At 41.7% G+C, this 19,438-nt stretch overlaps 1 protein-coding gene across 2 annotated transcripts in view; it reads left to right on the top strand.

Annotated features, from left to right (window-relative positions):
• Positions 1-3,629: 3,629 nt before the first annotated feature.
• The window catches only part of tnfsf14b (TNF superfamily member 14b), a 16,743-nt gene continuing 934 nt past the window's right edge, over positions 3,630-19,438 (top strand). The window contains exons 1-7 of one of the 2 annotated variants that reach the window (XM_087238306.1): positions 4,214-4,805; positions 4,859-5,276; positions 11,376-11,408; positions 11,526-11,559; positions 11,679-11,744; positions 11,898-12,132; positions 18,319-19,438. The exon at positions 18,319-19,438 is cut by the window's right edge and continues 934 nt beyond it. In XM_087238306.1, the coding sequence (XP_087094432.1) occupies positions 5,073-5,276; positions 11,376-11,408; positions 11,526-11,559; positions 11,679-11,744; positions 11,898-12,132; positions 18,319-18,478 (732 nt within the window). In that variant the 5' untranslated portion in view covers positions 4,214-4,805; positions 4,859-5,072 and the 3' untranslated portion in view covers positions 18,479-19,438. Of the gene's footprint in view, positions 5,277-11,375; positions 11,409-11,525; positions 11,560-11,678; positions 11,745-11,897; positions 12,133-18,318 lie in introns of both variants that reach the window. The other variant, XM_087238305.1, reaches the window with a different exon arrangement.

The following is a 19,438-nucleotide window of genomic DNA, read 5'->3' as shown; positions in this document are numbered from 1 at the left end:
TGTGAGGAGTCCCTTTACTAATCTGGGCTAGCTACAACGGAATTAACCAACAACTTATCCAGCATATGTTTTACACAGTGGATGCCCTTCCAGCTGCAACCCATCACTGGGAAACACCCACACACCTGTGACCTTTTCACTGTGAGGCGATTGTGCTACTCACTGGCGGTGTGAATAGTTACGTAAACATATTTAAACCAAGTTTACTTTAAAACACAAACTGATCACTCAATGTTCAACACAGGGTTAAGGGCGTGCTTTAAATATTAACATTTTCTTAAGATACATTTACCAAGGCAAAACTTTAGATATTACATCTTGTGGTTTCAAATTGAAGTGATTCCATTAACACATATCTGTGACTTGTCATATTTAATATATTTATTTGTGTTTCATTTTCAAGTAAATGTTTAATGTTTCGGATTGTTTGCCTCTTTGAGCTGGAAAACATGACAGTAATACTGAGGAAGAATCCCTTTTGTTGTTGACAGGAATAATTCTCATGAAAGCTCTACAATGCAGAGAGTAAGAGAAGCCGTCAAACAAAACCCCCTGAGAAATGTCCCCGTGAAGAAAACTGAGAGCTGAACTTTACACACACACACACACACACGGTGACAGAGAACTCAAGAGAAGGTGTGTGTGTGCATGTGTGTGTGTGTGTGTGTGTGTGTGTGTGCACTTCTCTAGGTCATCAGATAAACATTCTGCACTTGTGGCTACTTATTTGTGTCTGCTTTTTCCGGATTGTCTGTTTGTGCAGATCTATAAGCATCTGCACACACACACACACACACACACACACACACACACAGGAGCAGCATGATTGTAGCAGTGTGCACTTCAAAGAGAACAACTCCAGAATATTTCATCACACATTTCGAGAAATGAAATTACAGCACTTTACTTCCTATTCCCGACATTAGCAGCTGTTATTGGATATTACAGATGAGATATTGTTGCTAAGTAATAATAAAGTTGAAATTAATGCATTATTTTTACTTTATATCCCTACTGAAAAAACAGCTTAAACCAGCCTAGACTGGTTGACTGGTTTTAGCTGGTCGACCAGCCTGGTTTTAGAGGGGTTTTGGCCACCTCCAGGCTGGTTTCCAGTCATTTCGAGATGACCAGCCAAAACCAGCCATGTCAAGCTTAAACCAGGCTGTCAAGCTGGTTTTAGCTGGATTTAGCTGGTCATTTTTCAGCCTGACCAGCTAAGACCAGGCTGAAAATGACTGGAAGTGGCCAAAACCCCTCTAAAACTAGCCTGGTCAACCAGCCAACCAGCCTAGACTGGTTTTAAGCTGGATTTTTCAGCAGGAACGTAATAAATCAGAAAAACCTAATTCCAGTCTAAGAAAAGCAATTTATTTTCTCCAATAACTCCTGAGGATTATTAATTCACTGCATGTATTTATGTTTAGCTGTATGCAATCATGCATACTATAGTAAGTACATAGAGCTTGTGTAGCAAGGCTGCTTTTAAATAAAGTGTTAGCAGCCACGGTTACTTTTTCAAAAAGAACTCAGTTTAATTCTTATGATTTTTTTCTGTAAATGTTCGAGAGGGGTCTGGCTGCAGACCTGGTGCAGTGCAATCTGGGCTGCATCCAATGCTTTTGAATGGGCTCACCTAACCCCACCCGTCACAGTGACATCACTAGCTCCATTTGAGTCCATTGTGTCTGACATTGCATCGCTGAGTGATGCAGTCTCAGCTTGCATCATAAAGGCTGCATCCAGATACTATTGAAATTTTCTCTCTACTAGAGTTAAAAAGTTGAGTTTTAGCATTAGCTCAAGTATGCGAATGAACTTTATGCGCAAAACTGGATTATCCAACACAATCTCGCGGCAATTCGTAACTTTTTCATTTAGTGGCTAATTCGTATGAATTTGTACGATATAATTCGTACAATTTAGTACGAGTTGCTTATCCCCCAATGACGGATGGGGTTAGGGGTGGGGTCAGGTGCCACGCCTCCTTTTTAAAATCGTACCATTTCGTACGACTGAACTCGTACGAATTCGTACGAATTAGCCACTAAACTGGCAAAACAGAAAATACTTGCATTTTCTCGTGAGATCAGGCTGAATTATCTCTTAAAAGTCGTGCGAATAAAGCTGCGTTTTCATCCAACGAGTCAAAGCGAACTAAATAGTCACATCGGAACACAAACGGGAGCACATAACACCCATACTGGCCTCTCTACATTGGCTTCCTGTACAGTTTAGGAGACATTTTAAAATGTTAGTTTTGGTGTTTAAATGCCTAAATGGACTAGCAGCAAGATACTTGTCCTCATTAATCCAATTGTACACTCCGTCAAGGGCACTTAGATGTACTCATCATCTACTTTTGGCTGTTCCACGCGCAAGGTTAAACCAGGGGGGACCGTGCCTTTGCAGGGGTGGCCCCCAAGCTTTGGAGTAATTTGCGTCCCCGTGTTAGGCAGGCTGCAACCCTTTCTGTTTTTAAATCCAGTCTTAAAACCCACTTTTACTCTTTGGCTTTTAATATGAGAGTCATGTGTCTGCTGTATTTGTCCTTTGTTTTAGATGGTGTATATGTGCGGACAGCACTTTGGTAAGCACTTGTTGTGCGTTTTATAAATAAACTTGACTTGACTTCCTGATTATCTGGCGCCAAATATCAACAGTAAACACTGAGTTAGCTGCAGTAGGAGAAGCTGCGTCAATCTTTTCTTCATTTAATAAATGACTTGCGCCTCAGAAGGCAACCCTGACACGCAGTGAACACGCGGTGGCGTTTGAAGGTGTCAGACGCGGAGCACAGACGCTCGTGATTCTGGAGGTCACTAATACACTAATACGGAAACGGTTAGGTGTTTTAGAATGACCAAAGCATCAGTTCAGATGTTCTACAGTGTGCTCAGCCTGCTGGTTTATCCATTCACACACATTTTCATCATCATATGATCTCTTATAGCAAAATCACATGACCTTTTATATGCACATACTGGAGTTTGTTCAGTAAAAGTGTTTCAGTCGCAGTTTAAGTCCCTGCGTTCGTGTTTGTTTCCTCCGGGTGCTCTGGTTTCCCCCACAGTCAAAAGACTTGTTGTACAGGTGAATTGGGTAGGCTAAATTGTCCATAGTGTATGAGTGTGTGTGTGAATGTTTCCCAGAGATGGGTTGCGGCTGGAAGGGCATCCGCTGCATAAAAACCCGGTGGATTAGTTGGCAGTTCATTCTGCTGTGGTGACTCCGGATTATTAAAGGGACTAAGCTGACAATGAATGAATGAATAAATAGTTTATTCCTCTCGGTTATGCGCATACGTTTTTTTATGTGCATTTTCAAAATGTATGCGCATTGTGACGTTTCCATGAACCGTTTTTTTTATGCGCATATGCAAAATGCATAAAAATAGGTGGATGGAAACATAGCTAGTGTTGAATCCATTCAGCCGATCTCCAGATCTGGCAGAAGCACATTTAGCTTAGCTTAGCATAGATCATTGAATCAGATTAGACCGATAGCATCTCGCTCAAAGATGTTTATGATGTTTATTTTCCATATTTATTTTGACTTAAATTTTTATATTTTCAATGTATATATTTGATGCAGTTTTTGTTTATTTTGTTTGAAGTTTTATTTTATGCATTTTTAAAAAACATATAATAATAAATGGGCGACACGGTGGCTCAGTGGTTAATGCTGTCATCTCACAGCAGGAAGCTCACTGATTTGAGTCCCGGCTGGGACAGTTGGTGTTTCTGTGTGGAGTTTGCATGTTCTCCCCGTGTTGGCGTGGGTTTCCTCCGGGTGTCAAATATTATTTACTGTCATCATGGCAAAGATAAAGTAAATCAGTGATTAGAGATGAGTTATTAACACTATTATGATTACAAATGTGTTGGAGAAATCTGCTCTCCGCTAAAATTAAACAGAGGGGCGAATAATTCTGATTTCAACTGTTGATATCCTAAAAACTACCAATACCGAACATCTAAAATACTTTGTTTTAGATTAAATGGAACTTTAAGTAATATTAATAAGCAGGATATCGTTTTGACTCTTTAAAAAAAAAGAAAAGAAAGAAAAGGCGAAATGTTGAGTAATGTGAAAGTGAGCAGAAGCAGCAGTCAGAGGACAGACGTGCACACGGAGAGGCAGATCTACAGCCAAACTTCCCCAATTCAGTTTCTCACTTCACACCCTTCTGACAGCAGCAGTGAGCAGTCAACTCTCTCTCTCTCTCCCTCTCTCTCTCTCTCTCCCTCTCTCTCTCCCTCTCTGCTCATTTTATGCAGACATATGGTAAAATATTAATGTTATTAAACTGTATTGCTTGTTTTTGTTAGTTTGTTTGTATTAAATGGTGAATATACAGCTGAAGTCTGATTTATAAGCCTTATTTTTCTTCAATTTGTGTTTAACAGAGAGATTTCAACACATTTCTAATCATAATAGTGTTAATAACTCATCTCTAATAACTGATTTATTTTCTCTTTGTCATGATGACAGTAAATAATATTAGACTAGATATTCTTCAATGCACTTCTATACAGCTTAAAGTGACATGTAAAGGCTTCACTAGGGTAATTAGGGTAAAGTTAGGGTAATTAGGCAAGTCATTGTATAACAGTGGTTTGTTCTGGAGACAATCCAACACTAATATTGCCGAAGGGGCGAATAATATTAAACTTATAATGACTTTAAAACAATTCAAAACTGCTTTTATTCTAGCCCAAATAAAACAAATAAGACTTTCTCCAGAAGAACAAATATTAGAGGAAACTCTCTCTCTCTCTCAGTCTCTCTCTCTCTCTCTCTCAGTCTCTCTCTCTCTCTCTCTCTCTCTCTCTCTCTCTCTCTCTCTCTCTCTCAGTCTCTCAGTCTCTCTCTCTGTGAGTGTTTCTCTTTCAGTCTTGTTCTCGGTTCAGTCTGTTAGCTGTATGTCTGCAGTGTGCATGTGTGTGTGTGAGTGGGTGAGCATGGACACACACACACCGCAGTGATCTCTCCGCTGTATGGAGGCTCTTCAACACGTGTGTGTGCATGCGAGTGTGTGTGTGTGTGTGTGTTAGTTCAGCTCTTCCAGCATGACGGAGCCGGCAGGTAAAGAGCGCAGTCCTCAGGTGTTTGTGGTGGACGCTCCGGCTCCAGCTCCTGTTCCAGCTCCAGTTCTGGTTCCGTTCAGACCGGCGGTCCAGCGGTTCTCGGCGGTGCATGTGCTGCTGTCTGTAGCTCTGCTGGGGGTCTGCATTGAAGCCGGACTCATATGGAACCTGTACAGCCGGTCCACGGTCAGTAAACACACTCTCATATCTGCTGAACACAGCTCTGTATACCGGGAGGGCGAGTGAAGAGAATCAGACTAGTTTGACTCAGATTAACTCTCATATTAAGAAGCTTTTTCTAGATAAGCTGAAGATACAGGCTTGTTTTCAGAAATAATGAGCCCAAATGAAGTAAAACAAGCAGAATAATGAGCAGATTAATCTTGTTTTCACTTTGAAATAAGTTTGCTTCCCCCAACAACACTATACTTTTAACTTGTCTAGAAAATGCTTCATGATTTAAGAAACTGTTTAGTGTTATTTTTATGTAATTCTGCATATTTTTTTCTTTTATTATATATATATATATATATATATATATATATATATATATATATATATATATATATATATATATATATATGTTATATTTACACCTTAAAATGGACTGAATGTAAACACCTCAAACTAGTGTTAAGAAATATTAGAGGGAAAGTTATATATATATATATATATATATATATATATATATATATATATATATATATATATTATGTATATGTGATACACACAGACAAATAAAAACACATAGATGTTTTATGAATATATGATTTGTATCATATACATGCCTGCCAACATTTGTCTCTTTTAATCCGGGGGGTTAGGGGTCGCGGGTGAGGTGTCTAAATAACACAGCTCAGAACCGGGTTAGTAACAATACTATTGACCGGGTTTCAGAGAGCCACTGCGATCAGATACTATACCAAAGTTGGCGACCCGGGGGTGCAACAGACCATTCCAAACAGCTGAGGATCAGGGGCGGGTTCAAATTACAGGAGTTTTCCAGGAGAAAATACTAAATGGGAGGGTGGAGGGTGATGAGTCTGAAAAACGGGAGACTCCTGGGAAAAACGAAAGTGTTGGCAGGTAGGCATATATATATTTGTGTTAAAATTTTGGCCAGCACTAATACATACACACACATTTATATATATAAATAAATATATTAACCAGAGATGTCGACACAGAGACTAACCGTCAGACTGCAGCTTATAAAGCAACCCAGGCTCATTCTGAAAACATGGTCCCGTAAACGTTTCTGGAGTCCGCGAAATACATCCAGGAAGGTATTTTTGCAGTTTTTGTTTTCGTGAATCCATGAGAGGACGCTGTGTGCTCTTTTTGGTGTCTCATATGTCTCTCGCGAGTGCCGTTCGTGCCCGCGCTGTTCTCATGTAAACCCACTAGAGGCCGCTGTCGACCGACTGAATGATTGACTGGGCGACCGGCAGATCGACTGACCCACCCTCCTCCTTTTCTAAACTCAACCAATATTACCGATTGACCCACCCACCTGCTTACTTTCCTAAACACAACCGACGGTTTACAAAAGTCGTCCAGAAAAAGAAAAGCCCTCGTCTGATCTTTACCACGTTTGCAGATTTTACCACGTTCTCACCTTCTTATGAACTTGTTCACTTTATTTTTTGGACTCAGTTTTTGCCTTACCTGATTTCTGGAATCGCTCTTTTCCGGACTCGAACCCAGTCGTTGTAGTGGTCAACTCCTCTCCGTGTCTCAATTCTGCCGACGTACACAACGAGCTAACTGGTTGTTTTAGACACACTGGTTGTGGTGGGAAAGTCCTCCACACGGAGGTAAGCGCTCAGCCGTTAAGCTCGAAAAGAAACCACGTCTACCGCTCTGTAGTGTTCGCTTAAAATAATTAAATGCAGCCATTCGCCGTCTCCAGAAACGTCCACAGGACTTTCAGATTGAGCCTGGGTTGTTCTAAAGGGCTGCTGTGGGCTCTTTGCACAGCTAGAGTTTTAAAGCTGACAATAATTTCAGATGAAAGCTTAACGTGACTATCTTCAAGTTTACTAAGTTGTTTTTACATCATCAACATTGTAATGTATTTACTCTACATTCAGTTAAATCGACTTAAGCATTCATTTAGTTGTGCCGTCTGTAGCTCCGCCCTCTTTTTAAATCTCATTTGCATTTAAAGTGACAGTCACCAAAATGTCACAATTAGGATCAAAGCCTAATGGGTCAGTTTCAGAGAGGTGGAGAACATTATCTGTGTGCTGTTCTCAGCTCAGACTCACACACACACACACACACACACTCACACTAGAGACAGCAGAGAGGAAAAGGCGGTATTATAGGTGCTCTTTAAAGGCAGGTCACTGAGCTCTCCGTGTTGTCTTTGCTTCAGGCTGCTGGTAACTAGCCCAGACTGCTAACCACCAGGTTGCACAACCTCCGCAGTACTGTATATTGCTCATGGCTCATGCTCAATGCATTACTGCGCTGATTTCCTGTAACCTATAGGAAAGTTTGCACAGTCAGTTTCAGAGAGGTCACGATGACGGTGTGATTATATAAAGGAAATGCAGAACACCGACAGGAGCTGTTTGATGATCATTCAGAGAGATGAATAGCATTAAACTCTTTTATTTGGACAGTAACGATCTTCAGGACGCAAGTCTGATTATTAAACTGCAGGGCTGATTCTGATGGGCTGATGAGCATACTAAGGTTTATAAAGTGGAGGAACTATGACGTCAGCTTGTAGGTGAATCGGCTGCTAGCATAAAACTAGCTCCCCCGACAAAATCCCTATAGGAGTTCCCTATAGGCTTTTCAAAGATTGCGAATGATTAGCTCTGTGTTCAAACACTGCTCATTACACTTACACGTTTTGTCCAGCGGGATAATCCTCACACCAAAATACAACTTTGAGCACTGTTGGATCTCAAATGCAAATGCACTGAAAAGCTAACATTAGGCTATAAACGGACTACACTGACTTCAGGGCGCTCGCCTGTGACGTCAGCACCACCCTGCTACAGACGACTCTTCAAGCTTATATTTAGAAATAATAAGAGTCAGAGAGTACAGCGAAAAGCACCCCATACAGTCACATCTGATATATATTTTAAGGAGGAGTGTAAATACTGTGGTTATGACAGAGTTAAATGTGTTCAGATGAAGAAAAACCAGAGGAAAAATCCCCTGATCACATTAATATGTGTGTTTTTTACACATTTATTCACACGTTTGCATTACTCAGAGCAGGAAAGAGACTATTCTTAAAATAGATGATCATCAAATTAGTCTGTCTTGACAGTCTTTACATGTGAAGGCATTATCTACACACAATCTGAATTCCCAATTAGAATAATACAGCAAACTATAAAATACTATTCATGAAAATACCTAAATACAGGCAAATCCAAATGCCCAACACAAGCGAGCTGCGCTCCAGACCAGATCCGCTCGATGACGTGTAATGTCTCCGACACCGCCTGCAGTCCTCTTTAGCAGCTTGATATCAACCGTCTTTATTTTTGATTTCATTTTTTATTTAACCTTCAAATAACAAATAGGTATTTACTTTCATTGATAAACATACAGTTGAAGTCAGAATTATTCACCCCCTGTTTATTTTTTTTCCCCAATTTCTGTTTAACGGAGAGAAACACATTTCTAATCATAATAACTCATCTCTAATAGCTGATTTATTTCCTCTTTGTCATGATGACAGTAAATAATATTAGACTAGATATTCTTCAAGACACTTCTATACAGCTTAAAGTGACATGTAAAGGCTTCACTAGGGTAATTAGGGTAACTAGGCAGGTTAGGGTAATTAGGCAAGTCATTGTATAACGATGGTTTGTTTTGGAGACTATCCAAAACAAAAATATAGCTTAAAGGGGCTAATAATATTGACCTCAAAAGGGTGTTAATAAAATTAAAATCTGCTTTTATTCTAGCCGAAACAAAACAAATCAGACTTTCTCCAGAAGAACAAATATTATCAGACACACTGTGAACATTTCCTGAATCTGTTCAACATCATTTGGGGGGTCGAATAATTCTGACTTCAACTGTATATAACATTATATCTTAGCTACATATGATAAACAAAACATTACACATTAATAGTAATAATAACATAAATAAACAATAAATATTACAAAAGAATATACATTAGATTCGGGGGGGGGGTTTGTCACATAAGTTGACAAAAGTTTCGAGAGCTTTTGTTTTGACCTGTTTTATGGATTTATATAACATGTCAAAATCATTTTTAAATGCTTTGAAACAAGGAGAAACTTAAACAAATCTACATTTGTGGATATAAAATTTTGCTAAAATCAACATATTATTACACAGAAATTCCATTTCTTTGTTTTTCATAAAAATGCCAAATTTCACAATGTGATGGTCAAACGCAGGTATTACATTTTTTGCCATCAATCACTCATACAATCTGTCCCAAAAGACTTCGACAATAGAAAAACTATTTTAAAAAAAAGATGTTCCTGAGATTCAATATCTTTTAAGCAGAAAATACAAGCATTACTGTCTAAATTAAATCTTATTCTAAGAAACTCATTACTTTGATAGATGTCATTGACTGTTTTGAATTGTACTTCTTTCATTTTAGGTAACAAGGGAAATGACAGGCATCTCTTTCTATCTTCAATAGTGTCCTCTTTAGAAAATCTCTCAGATTAAACTTTTCCCAAGACTTTGCTGTTACATTTAATATCCAGAAATGAATAATTATCAATAAAACCAAACAACCCGTGTAGGTATTACAGAAGAGTATTGCACCTTTATTATACCGGTAACACTTTACAATAAGGTTCATTAGGTAATGCATTTACTAACATGAACTAATCATGAACAACACATGTACAGCATTTATTAATCATAATTGAACATTTACTAATGCATTATTAACATCCAAGTCCATGTTTGTTACCATTAGTTAATGCACCATGAGTTAACATGAACTAACAATGAACTGCTGTATTTTCATTAACTAACGTTAACTAACATGAACAAATACAGTAGTAGATGTATTGTTCATTGTTTGTGCATGTTAGTAAATGCATTAATTAACATTAACTAATGAACCTTATTGTAAAGTGTGACCATTATACCTTTAACTAAAGTCCTCAAATCTACAGGAATAGCTTTAACAACCAAAGAGAATTCTTTATATGAACAATTAAAATTAATTATTAACTTAAAATGATCATCAACATATAATCATCATCATCATCATCCGATAAATGAATTACATTCCAAACTCCTTTGTCAAGCCAGTCTTTAAAAAATAAAGATTTCCACTTTTGTAAAATACGCCTGTTATTCCAAATGATAGCAGCCGTCTTTTTAAAGAAGCATAACTGATTTAATAAATCAAGAGTGTGCTGTGACTGATGTGTTGCGTATTGTAGAACAAAACGTGAAAGTATCTTGAGTTTGTGTTAGACAGCAACCTTATTTAAGCCATTTGACTGAAACCCTATTGAAAAAACCCATTGACTAAAATGCTAACTCATGTAACCCCGCCGTTCCTACGCCACCCAATACGCTTAGAGCTGGGATTGAACCGGCGACCTTCCGCATGGGAGCTGCTTGCTCTAACAAGGAGGCCAAAGACCATGAGCTCTAGCATCTGTCACTAGAACACCTTTAGAGGTCAGAGGAGTGAGGAGAAGGAAGAGGTCGCTTTCGGGTTTTTGTATACAAATTAACGCCATAGTTCCTCCACTCTACTGTCAAATAAAGGCACAGCTAAAGTAGTTCCGGCAAGTTTAGAATGCATTACAGCTCCATATCACTCCCCTGAATGACACGGAGGAAACCCACGCCAACACAAGGAGAACATGCAAACTCCACACAGAAACACCAAATGACCCAGCCGGGACTCAAACCAGTGACCTTCTTGCTGTGAGGCCACAGTGCTAACCACTGAGCGACCATGTCACCTCTGATTATCATCATTATTATTAATAATAATAATCATAATTATCATCATAATGTGCTTCAGTTTGACTTAAAGTGCGGCTTCTGCTCAGACTGTTCACATCTGAACACACACACACACACACACGGTCACAATTGGCTTTATAAATGTGCTGTTCTGTTTCTGAATGTGAGAGTGTGTGAGTGTGTTAGTGTGGATTTATTCAGGGAATGATCAGTGTTTGAAGTGAGTACTTCATTACTGTATGTGTGGGTGTGTGTGTGTGTATGTGTTTCCAAAAATGTTAAGAAAACTTGATGCCCAATATTATTTCCTCTTTCTTTTCCTAGTCATCAGACTTCCAGAAAATGGGATACAGAAAGGTGAGTATATTTTAGTGTGTGTGCGCGTGCGCGTGCATGTGTGCATTTTTGTGTGTGTGTGTGTGTGTGTGTGTGTATGTTTTGAATAATAATATTAACGTGAATGTTCATCTGCAGGGAGGGAATGACCTGTGGGACAGCAGTGCTCACGGTTGGTAAACACACACACACACACACACACACACACACACACACACACACACACACACACACACACACACACACACGGCTCGTCATGATGAGTTTGGGTTCATTTGTGTTTTTTTACAGAAAGTAATGAAATTATTCCGGATAAAACCCGCAAAGCTGAGAACAAACCGGCTGCGTTTCTGCAGAGTAAGAGAACACACACACACACACACACACACACACACACACACACACACACACACACACATACACACAGTAAAAGCTCACACACCATTATGTTTATCCATTATGTTTTGTGTGTGTGTGTGTGTGTGCGTGCGTGCGTGTGTGTGTGTGCAGGTGTGTCTCCTCTGTCCTCATCAGAGGTTGTGTTGCGCTGGAGGTTGAACGGTTTGCCGGTGTTCATCAGGGGTTTAGAGCACCACAACAACAGTCTGATCTGCCTGCAGGACGGCACTTACTTCATCTTCTCCAAACTCTCCTACATTGTGAGCAACAAACCGCTCAAACACAGCGTCATGATGAGTGCGGACCGCTACAGCAACCAACCCCTGCCGCTGATGCAGAGCTTCAGGTAACCTAGAGCGCCGTCTGCTGTTTAACTCTAGTCTAGAGCGCCGTCTGCTGCTTAAAACTCTAGAGCGCTGTCTGCTGTTTATCTCTAGTCTAGAGCGCTGTCTGCTGTTTAACTCTAGTTTAGAGCGCCATCTGCTATTTAACTCTATTCTAGAGCGCCGTCTGCTGTTTATCTTTAGTCTAGAGCACCGTCTAGAGCACATTTACTGTTTAACTCTAGTCTAGAGCGCCGTCTGCTGTTTAACTCTAGTCTAGAGCACCGTCTGCTGTTTAAGTCTATTCTAGAGCGCCGTCTGCTGTTTAAGTCTATTCTAGAGCGCCATCTGCTATTTTACTCTATTCTAGAGCGCCGTCTGCTGTTTATCTTTAGTCTAGAGCACCGTCTAGAGCACATTTACTGTTTAACTCTAGTCTAGAGCGCCGTCTGCTGTTTAACTCCAGTCTAGAGCGTTGTCTGCTGTTTAACTCTAGTCTAGAGCGTTGTCTGCTGTTTAACTCCAGTCTAGAGCGTTGTCTGCTGTTTAACTCTAGTCTAGAGCGTTGTCTGCTGTTTAACTCCAGTCTAGAGCGTTGTCTGCTGTTTAACTCCAGTCTAGAGCGTTGTCTGCTGTTTAACTCTAGTCTAGAGCGTTGTCTGCTGTTTAACTCTAGTCTAGAGCGTTGTCTGCTGTTTAACTCTAGTCTAGAGCACCGTCTGCTGTTTAACTCTAGTCTAGAGCGTTGTCTGCTGTTTAACTCCAGTCTAGAGCGCCGTCTGCTGTTTAACTCTAGTCTAGAGCGTTGTCTGCTGTTTAACTCCAGTCTAGAGCGCCGTCTGCTGTTTAACTCTAGTCTAGAGCACCATCTGCTGTTTAACTCTAGTCTAGAGTGTTGTCTGCTGTTTAACTCCAGTCTAGAGCGCCGTCTGCTGTTTAACTCTAGTCTAGAGCACCGTCTGCTGTTTAACTCTAGTCTAGAGCGTTGTCTGCTGTTTAACTCTAGTCTATAGCGTTGTCTGCTGTTTAACTCTAGTCTAGAGCGTTGGCTGCTGTTTAACTCTAGTCTAGAGCGCCGTCTGCTGTTTAACTCTAGTCTAGAGCTATGTCTGCTGTTTAACTCTAGTCTAGAGCGTTGGCTGCTGTTTAACTCTAGTCTAGAGCGTTGGCTGCTGTTTAACTCTAGTCTAGAGCGCCATCTGCTGTTTAACTCTAGTCTAGAGCACCGTCTGCTGTTTAACTCTAGTCTAGAGCACCGTCTGCTGTTTAACTCTAGTCTAGAGCACCGTCTGCTGTTTAACTCTAGTCTAGAGCGTTGTCTGCTGTTTAACTCTAGTCTAGAGCGCCGTCTGCTGTTTAACTCTAGTCTAGAGCGCCGTCTGCTGTTTAACTCTAGTCTAGAGCGTTGTCTGCTGTTTAACTCTAGTCTAGAGCGCCGTCTGCTGTTTAACTCTAGTCTAGAGCGCCGTCTGCTGTTTAACTCTAGTCTAGAGCGCCGTCTGCTGTTTAACTCTAGTCTAGAGCGTTGTCTGCTGTTTAACTCTAGTCTAGAGCGCCGTCTGCTGTTTAACTCTAGTCTAGAGCACCGTCTGCTGTTTAACTCTAGTCTAGAGCGTTGTCTGCTGTTTAACTCTAGTCTAGAGCACCGTCTGCTGTTTAACTCTACTCTAGAGCACCGTCTGCTGTTTAACTCTAGTCTAGAGCGTTGTCTGCTGTTTAACTCTAGTCTAGAGCGTTGTCTGCTGTTTAACTTTAGTCTAGAGCGCCGTCTGCTGTTTAACTTTAGTCTAGAGCGTTGTCTGCTGTTTAACTCTAGTCTAGAGCGCCGTCTGCTGTTTAACTCCAGTCTAGAGCACTGTCTGCTGTTTAACTCTAGTCTAGAGCGTTGTCTGCTGTTTAACTCCAGTCTAGAGCGCCGTCTGCTGTTTAACTCTAGTCTAGAGCGTTGTCTGCTGTTTAACTCCAGTCTAGAGCGCCGTCTGCTGTTTAACTCTAGTCTAGAGCGTTGTCTGCTGTTTAACTCTAGTCTAGAGCACCATCTGCTGTTTAACTCTAGTCTAGAGTGTTGTCTTCTGTTTAACTCCAGTCTAGAGCGCCGTCTGCTGTTTAACTCTAGTCTAGAGCACCGTCTGCTGTTTAACTCTAGTCTAGAGCGTTGTCTGCTGTTTAACTCTAGTCTAGAGCGTTGTCTGCTGTTTAACTCCAGTCTAGAGCGTTGTCTGCTGTTTAACTCCAGTCTAGAGCATTGTCTGCTGTTTAACTCCAGTCTAGAGCGTTGTCTGCTGTTTAACTCTAGTCTAGAGCGTTGTCTGCTGTTTAACTCTAGTCTAGAGCGTTGGCTGCTGTTTAACTCTAGTCTAGAGCGCCGTCTGCTGTTTAACTCTAGTCTAGAGCGTTGTCTGCTGTTTAACTCTAGTCTAGAGCGTTGTCTGCTGTTTAACTCTAGTCTAGAGTGTTGGCTGCTGTTTAACTCTAGTCTAGAGCGCCGTCTGCTGTTTAACTCTAGTCTAGAGCACCGTCTGCTGTTTAACTCTAGTCTAGAGCACCGTCTGCTGTTTAACTCTAGTCTAGAGCACCGTCTGCTGTTTAACTCTAGTCTAGAGCGTTGTCTGCTGTTTAACTCTAGTCTAGAGCGCCGTCTGCTGTTTAACTCTAGTCTAGAGCGCCGTCTGCTGTTTAACTCTAGTCTAGAGCGTTGTCTGCTGTTTAACTCTAGTCTAGAGCGCCGTCTGCTGTTTAACTCTAGTCTAGAGCGCCGTCTGCTGTTTAACTCTAGTCTAGAGCGCCGTCTGCTGTTTAACTCTAGTCTAGAGCGCCGTCTGCTGCTTAAAACTCTAGAGCGCTGTCTGCTGTTTATCTCTAGTCTAGAGCGCTGTCTGCTGTTTAACTCTAGTTTAGAGCGCCATCTGCTATTTAACTCTATTCTAGAGCGCCGTCTGCTGTTTATCTTTAGTCTAGAGCACCGTCTAGAGCACATTTACTGTTTAACTCTAGTCTAGAGCGCCGTCTGCTGTTTAACTCTAGTCTAGAGCACCGTCTGCTGTTTAAGTCTATTCTAGAGCGCCGTCTGCTGTTTAAGTCTATTCTAGAGCGCCATCTGCTATTTTACTCTATTCTAGAGCGCCGTCTGCTGTTTATCTTTAGTCTAGAGCACCGTCTAGAGCACATTTACTGTTTAACTCTAGTCTAGAGCGCCGTCTGCTGTTTAACTCCAGTCTAGAGCGTTGTCTGCTGTTTAACTCTAGTCTAGAGCGTTGTCTGCTGTTTAACTCCAGTCTAGAGCGTTGTCTGCTGTTTAACTCTAGTCTAGAGCGTTGTCTGCTGTTTAACTCCAGTCTAGAGCGTTGTCTGCTGTTTAACTCCAGTCTAGAGCGTTGTCTGCTGTTTAACTCTAGTCTAGAGCGTTGTCTGCTGTTTAACTCTAGTCTAGAGCGTTGTCTGCTGTTTAACTCTAGTCTAGAGCACCGTCTGCTGTTTAACTCTAGTCTAGAGCGTTGTCTGCTGTTTAACTCCAGTCTAGAGCGCCGTCTGCTGTTTAACTCTAGTCTAGAGCGTTGTCTGCTGTTTAACTCCAGTCTAGAGCGCCGTCTGCTGTTTAACTCTAGTCTAGAGCACCATCTGCTGTTTAACTCTAGTCTAGAGTGTTGTCTGCTGTTTAACTCCAGTCTAGAGCGCCGTCTGCTGTTTAACTCTAGTCTAGAGCACCGTCTGCTGTTTAACTCTAGTCTAGAGCGTTGTCTGCTGTTTAACTCTAGTCTATAGCGTTGTCTGCTGTTTAACTCTAGTCTAGAGCGTTGGCTGCTGTTTAACTCTAGTCTAGAGCGCCGTCTGCTGTTTAACTCTAGTCTAGAGCTATGTCTGCTGTTTAACTCTAGTCTAGAGCGTTGGCTGCTGTTTAACTCTAGTCTAGAGCGTTGGCTGCTGTTTAACTCTAGTCTAGAGCGCCATCTGCTGTTTAACTCTAGTCTAGAGCACCGTCTGCTGTTTAACTCTAGTCTAGAGCACCGTCTGCTGTTTAACTCTAGTCTAGAGCACCGTCTGCTGTTTAACTCTAGTCTAGAGCGTTGTCTGCTGTTTAACTCTAGTCTAGAGCGCCGTCTGCTGTTTAACTCTAGTCTAGAGCGCCGTCTGCTGTTTAACTCTAGTCTAGAGCGTTGTCTGCTGTTTAACTCTAGTCTAGAGCGCCGTCTGCTGTTTAACTCTAGTCTAGAGCGCCGTCTGCTGTTTAACTCTAGTCTAGAGCGCCGTCTGCTGTTTAACTCTAGTCTAGAGCGTTGTCTGCTGTTTAACTCTAGTCTAGAGCGCCGTCTGCTGTTTAACTCTAGTCTAGAGCACCGTCTGCTGTTTAACTCTAGTCTAGAGCGTTGTCTGCTGTTTAACTCTAGTCTAGAGCACCGTCTGCTGTTTAACTCTACTCTAGAGCACCGTCTGCTGTTTAACTCTAGTCTAGAGCGTTGTCTGCTGTTTAACTCTAGTCTAGAGCGTTGTCTGCTGTTTAACTTTAGTCTAGAGCGCCGTCTGCTGTTTAACTTTAGTCTAGAGCGTTGTCTGCTGTTTAACTCTAGTCTAGAGCGCCGTCTGCTGTTTAACTCCAGTCTAGAGCACTGTCTGCTGTTTAACTCTAGTCTAGAGCGTTGTCTGCTGTTTAACTCCAGTCTAGAGCGCCGTCTGCTGTTTAACTCTAGTCTAGAGCGTTGTCTGCTGTTTAACTCCAGTCTAGAGCGCCGTCTGCTGTTTAACTCTAGTCTAGAGCGTTGTCTGCTGTTTAACTCTAGTCTAGAGCACCATCTGCTGTTTAACTCTAGTCTAGAGTGTTGTCTTCTGTTTAACTCCAGTCTAGAGCGCCGTCTGCTGTTTAACTCTAGTCTAGAGCACCGTCTGCTGTTTAACTCTAGTCTAGAGCGTTGTCTGCTGTTTAACTCTAGTCTAGAGCGTTGTCTGCTGTTTAACTCCAGTCTAGAGCGTTGTCTGCTGTTTAACTCCAGTCTAGAGCGTTGTCTGCTGTTTAACTCCAGTCTAGAGCGTTGTCTGCTGTTTAACTCTAGTCTAGAGCGTTGTCTGCTGTTTAACTCTAGTCTAGAGCGTTGGCTGCTGTTTAACTCTAGTCTAGAGCGCCGTCTGCTGTTTAACTCTAGTCTAGAGCGTTGTCTGCTGTTTAACTCTAGTCTAGAGCGTTGTCTGCTGTTTAACTCTAGTCTAGAGTGTTGGCTGCTGTTTAACTCTAGTCTAGAGCGCCGTCTGCTGTTTAACTCTAGTCTAGAGCACCGTCTGCTGTTTAACTCTAGTCTAGAGCACCGTCTGCTGTTTAACTCTAGTCTAGAGCACCGTCTGCTGTTTAACTCTAGTCTAGAGCGTTGTCTGCTGTTTAACTCTAGTCTAGAGCGCCGTCTGCTGTTTAACTCTAGTCTAGAGCGCCGTCTGCTGTTTAACTCTAGTCTAGAGCGTTGTCTGCTGTTTAACTCTAGTCTAGAGCGCCGTCTGCTGTTTAACTCTAGTCTAGAGCGCCGTCTGCTGTTTAACTCTAGTCTAGAGCGTTGTCTGCTGTTTAACTCTAGTCTAGAGCGCCGTCTGCTGTTTAACTCTAGTCTAGAGCGCCGTCTGCTGTTTAACTCTAGTCTAGAGCGTTGTCTGCTGTTTAACTCTAGTCTAGAGCGCCGTCTGCTGTTTAACTCTAGTCTAGAGCACCGTCTGCTGTTTAACTCTAGTCTAGAGCGTTGTCTGCTGTTTAACTCTAGTCTAGAGCGCCGTCTGCTGTTTAACTCTAGTCTAGAGCACTGTCTGCTGTTTAACTCTAGTCTAGAGCGTTGTCTGCTGTTTAACTCCAGTCTAGAGCGCCGTCTGCTGTTTAACTCTAGTCTAGAGCACCGTCTGCTGTTTAACTCTACTCTAGAGCACCGTCTGCTGTTTAACTCCAGTCTAGAGCGCCGTCTGCTGTTTAACTCTAGTCTAGAGCACCGTCTGCTGTTTAACTCTACTCTAGAGCACCGTCTGCTGTTTAACTCTAGTCTAGAGCGTTGTCTGCTGTTTAACTCTAGTCTAGAGCGTTGTCTGCTGTTTAACTCTAGTCTAGAGCGCCGTCTGCTGTTTAACTTTAGTCTAGAGCACTGTCTAGAGCACATTCACTGTTTAACTCTAGTCTAGATTGCTTTATGTTAATCTGTAAGCACACACACTCTTGTTAATCGTGCTGGTGTGTGTGTTCTCTGCAGGTTTCTCTCCGTGTCTGCGTCTCAGAGCGGCCGTGACAGCAGTTTTCTGGCCGGTGTCTTCCAATTGGAAATAGGAGATCAAGTGTTTGTGGAGGTCAGCAACATCTCACTGGTTCACGACAACCCCAACGAGAACTTCTTCGGCGCCTTCATGGTCTAAAAACTGACACACATACACACACACACACTCAGGGTGTCAATACAGATTTACATTCATCTTTCAGAAGGTTTTGTGGATATTTGCAGTATAGATGTGTATTTCTGTAGAGTGTAAACAACACAATCTTGCTGCAGATCATCACAGTTTTGTGTATATTAGTGGCTAATTCATATGTATGTTTTACTTTTTACAAAACACTGCAAAAATGTGTTTCTTACTGAGCGTTTCTGTCTTGTTTCTAGTCCAAATATCAAAAAATTGACCTTCAAGAGTTGACACTGATGATTGAGTATAAAGTGTGTTTGGCATGCCTTCCTGGGAGGTTCGTAAGATCCTCAAGCCTGGGGCTCCCTCCCGTTTGCAAGGTGAGAGGGGAGTTTGAGCTCAGGTAGATGTGGAGAACTCCCCTGCTGTAGTAGCTAGTGAACAGATCGTGATCGCTCTTAAGAGATAATACTGACTAGGAGCATCTCTATAGTGCTGATGTGGATTAGTCAGTTAACTTAAGCTGCATGTTTTTGGACGGTGGGAGGAAACTAAAGAACCCGAGTGAAACCCACGTGAGCACGGGGCGAACGTGTAAACTCCACACAGAAACGTCGGCTGGCTTGGTAAGGACTAGAAGCAGTGACGTTCTTGCTGTGAGTAAACAGTGCTAATCACTGGGCCACTGTGCCACCCATATAGGAAAGGAGGAGGAGTAGAGGAGGAAGGGGGGATTCTTCAAGATAAATATGGCTGTGATATGGAGCTGAGGGTGTTTATAGGGCTTATTAATCGTTTATAGGGCTTATTAATCGTCTGATTGGTCAATCATGAATTGGATAATGCAGCACCGGCTGTGATCAATCATATGCACATGATCCTCTCGACATTAGTTTATAGAAAAACTTCACAAATCAAGAAGCATTTTCCAGACAAGCAAAAATATTGTGATTTTTCAGAAATAAAGAGTCAATA

The sequence above is a fragment of the Danio rerio genome, chromosome 1 (genome assembly GCF_052040795.2).
Source record: "Danio rerio strain M-AB ecotype USA chromosome 1, GRCz13ab, whole genome shotgun sequence".
NCBI classification, from domain to species: Eukaryota; Metazoa; Chordata; class Actinopteri; order Cypriniformes; family Danionidae; genus Danio; species Danio rerio.
This window is presented reverse-complemented; position numbering and strand designations above follow the sequence as displayed.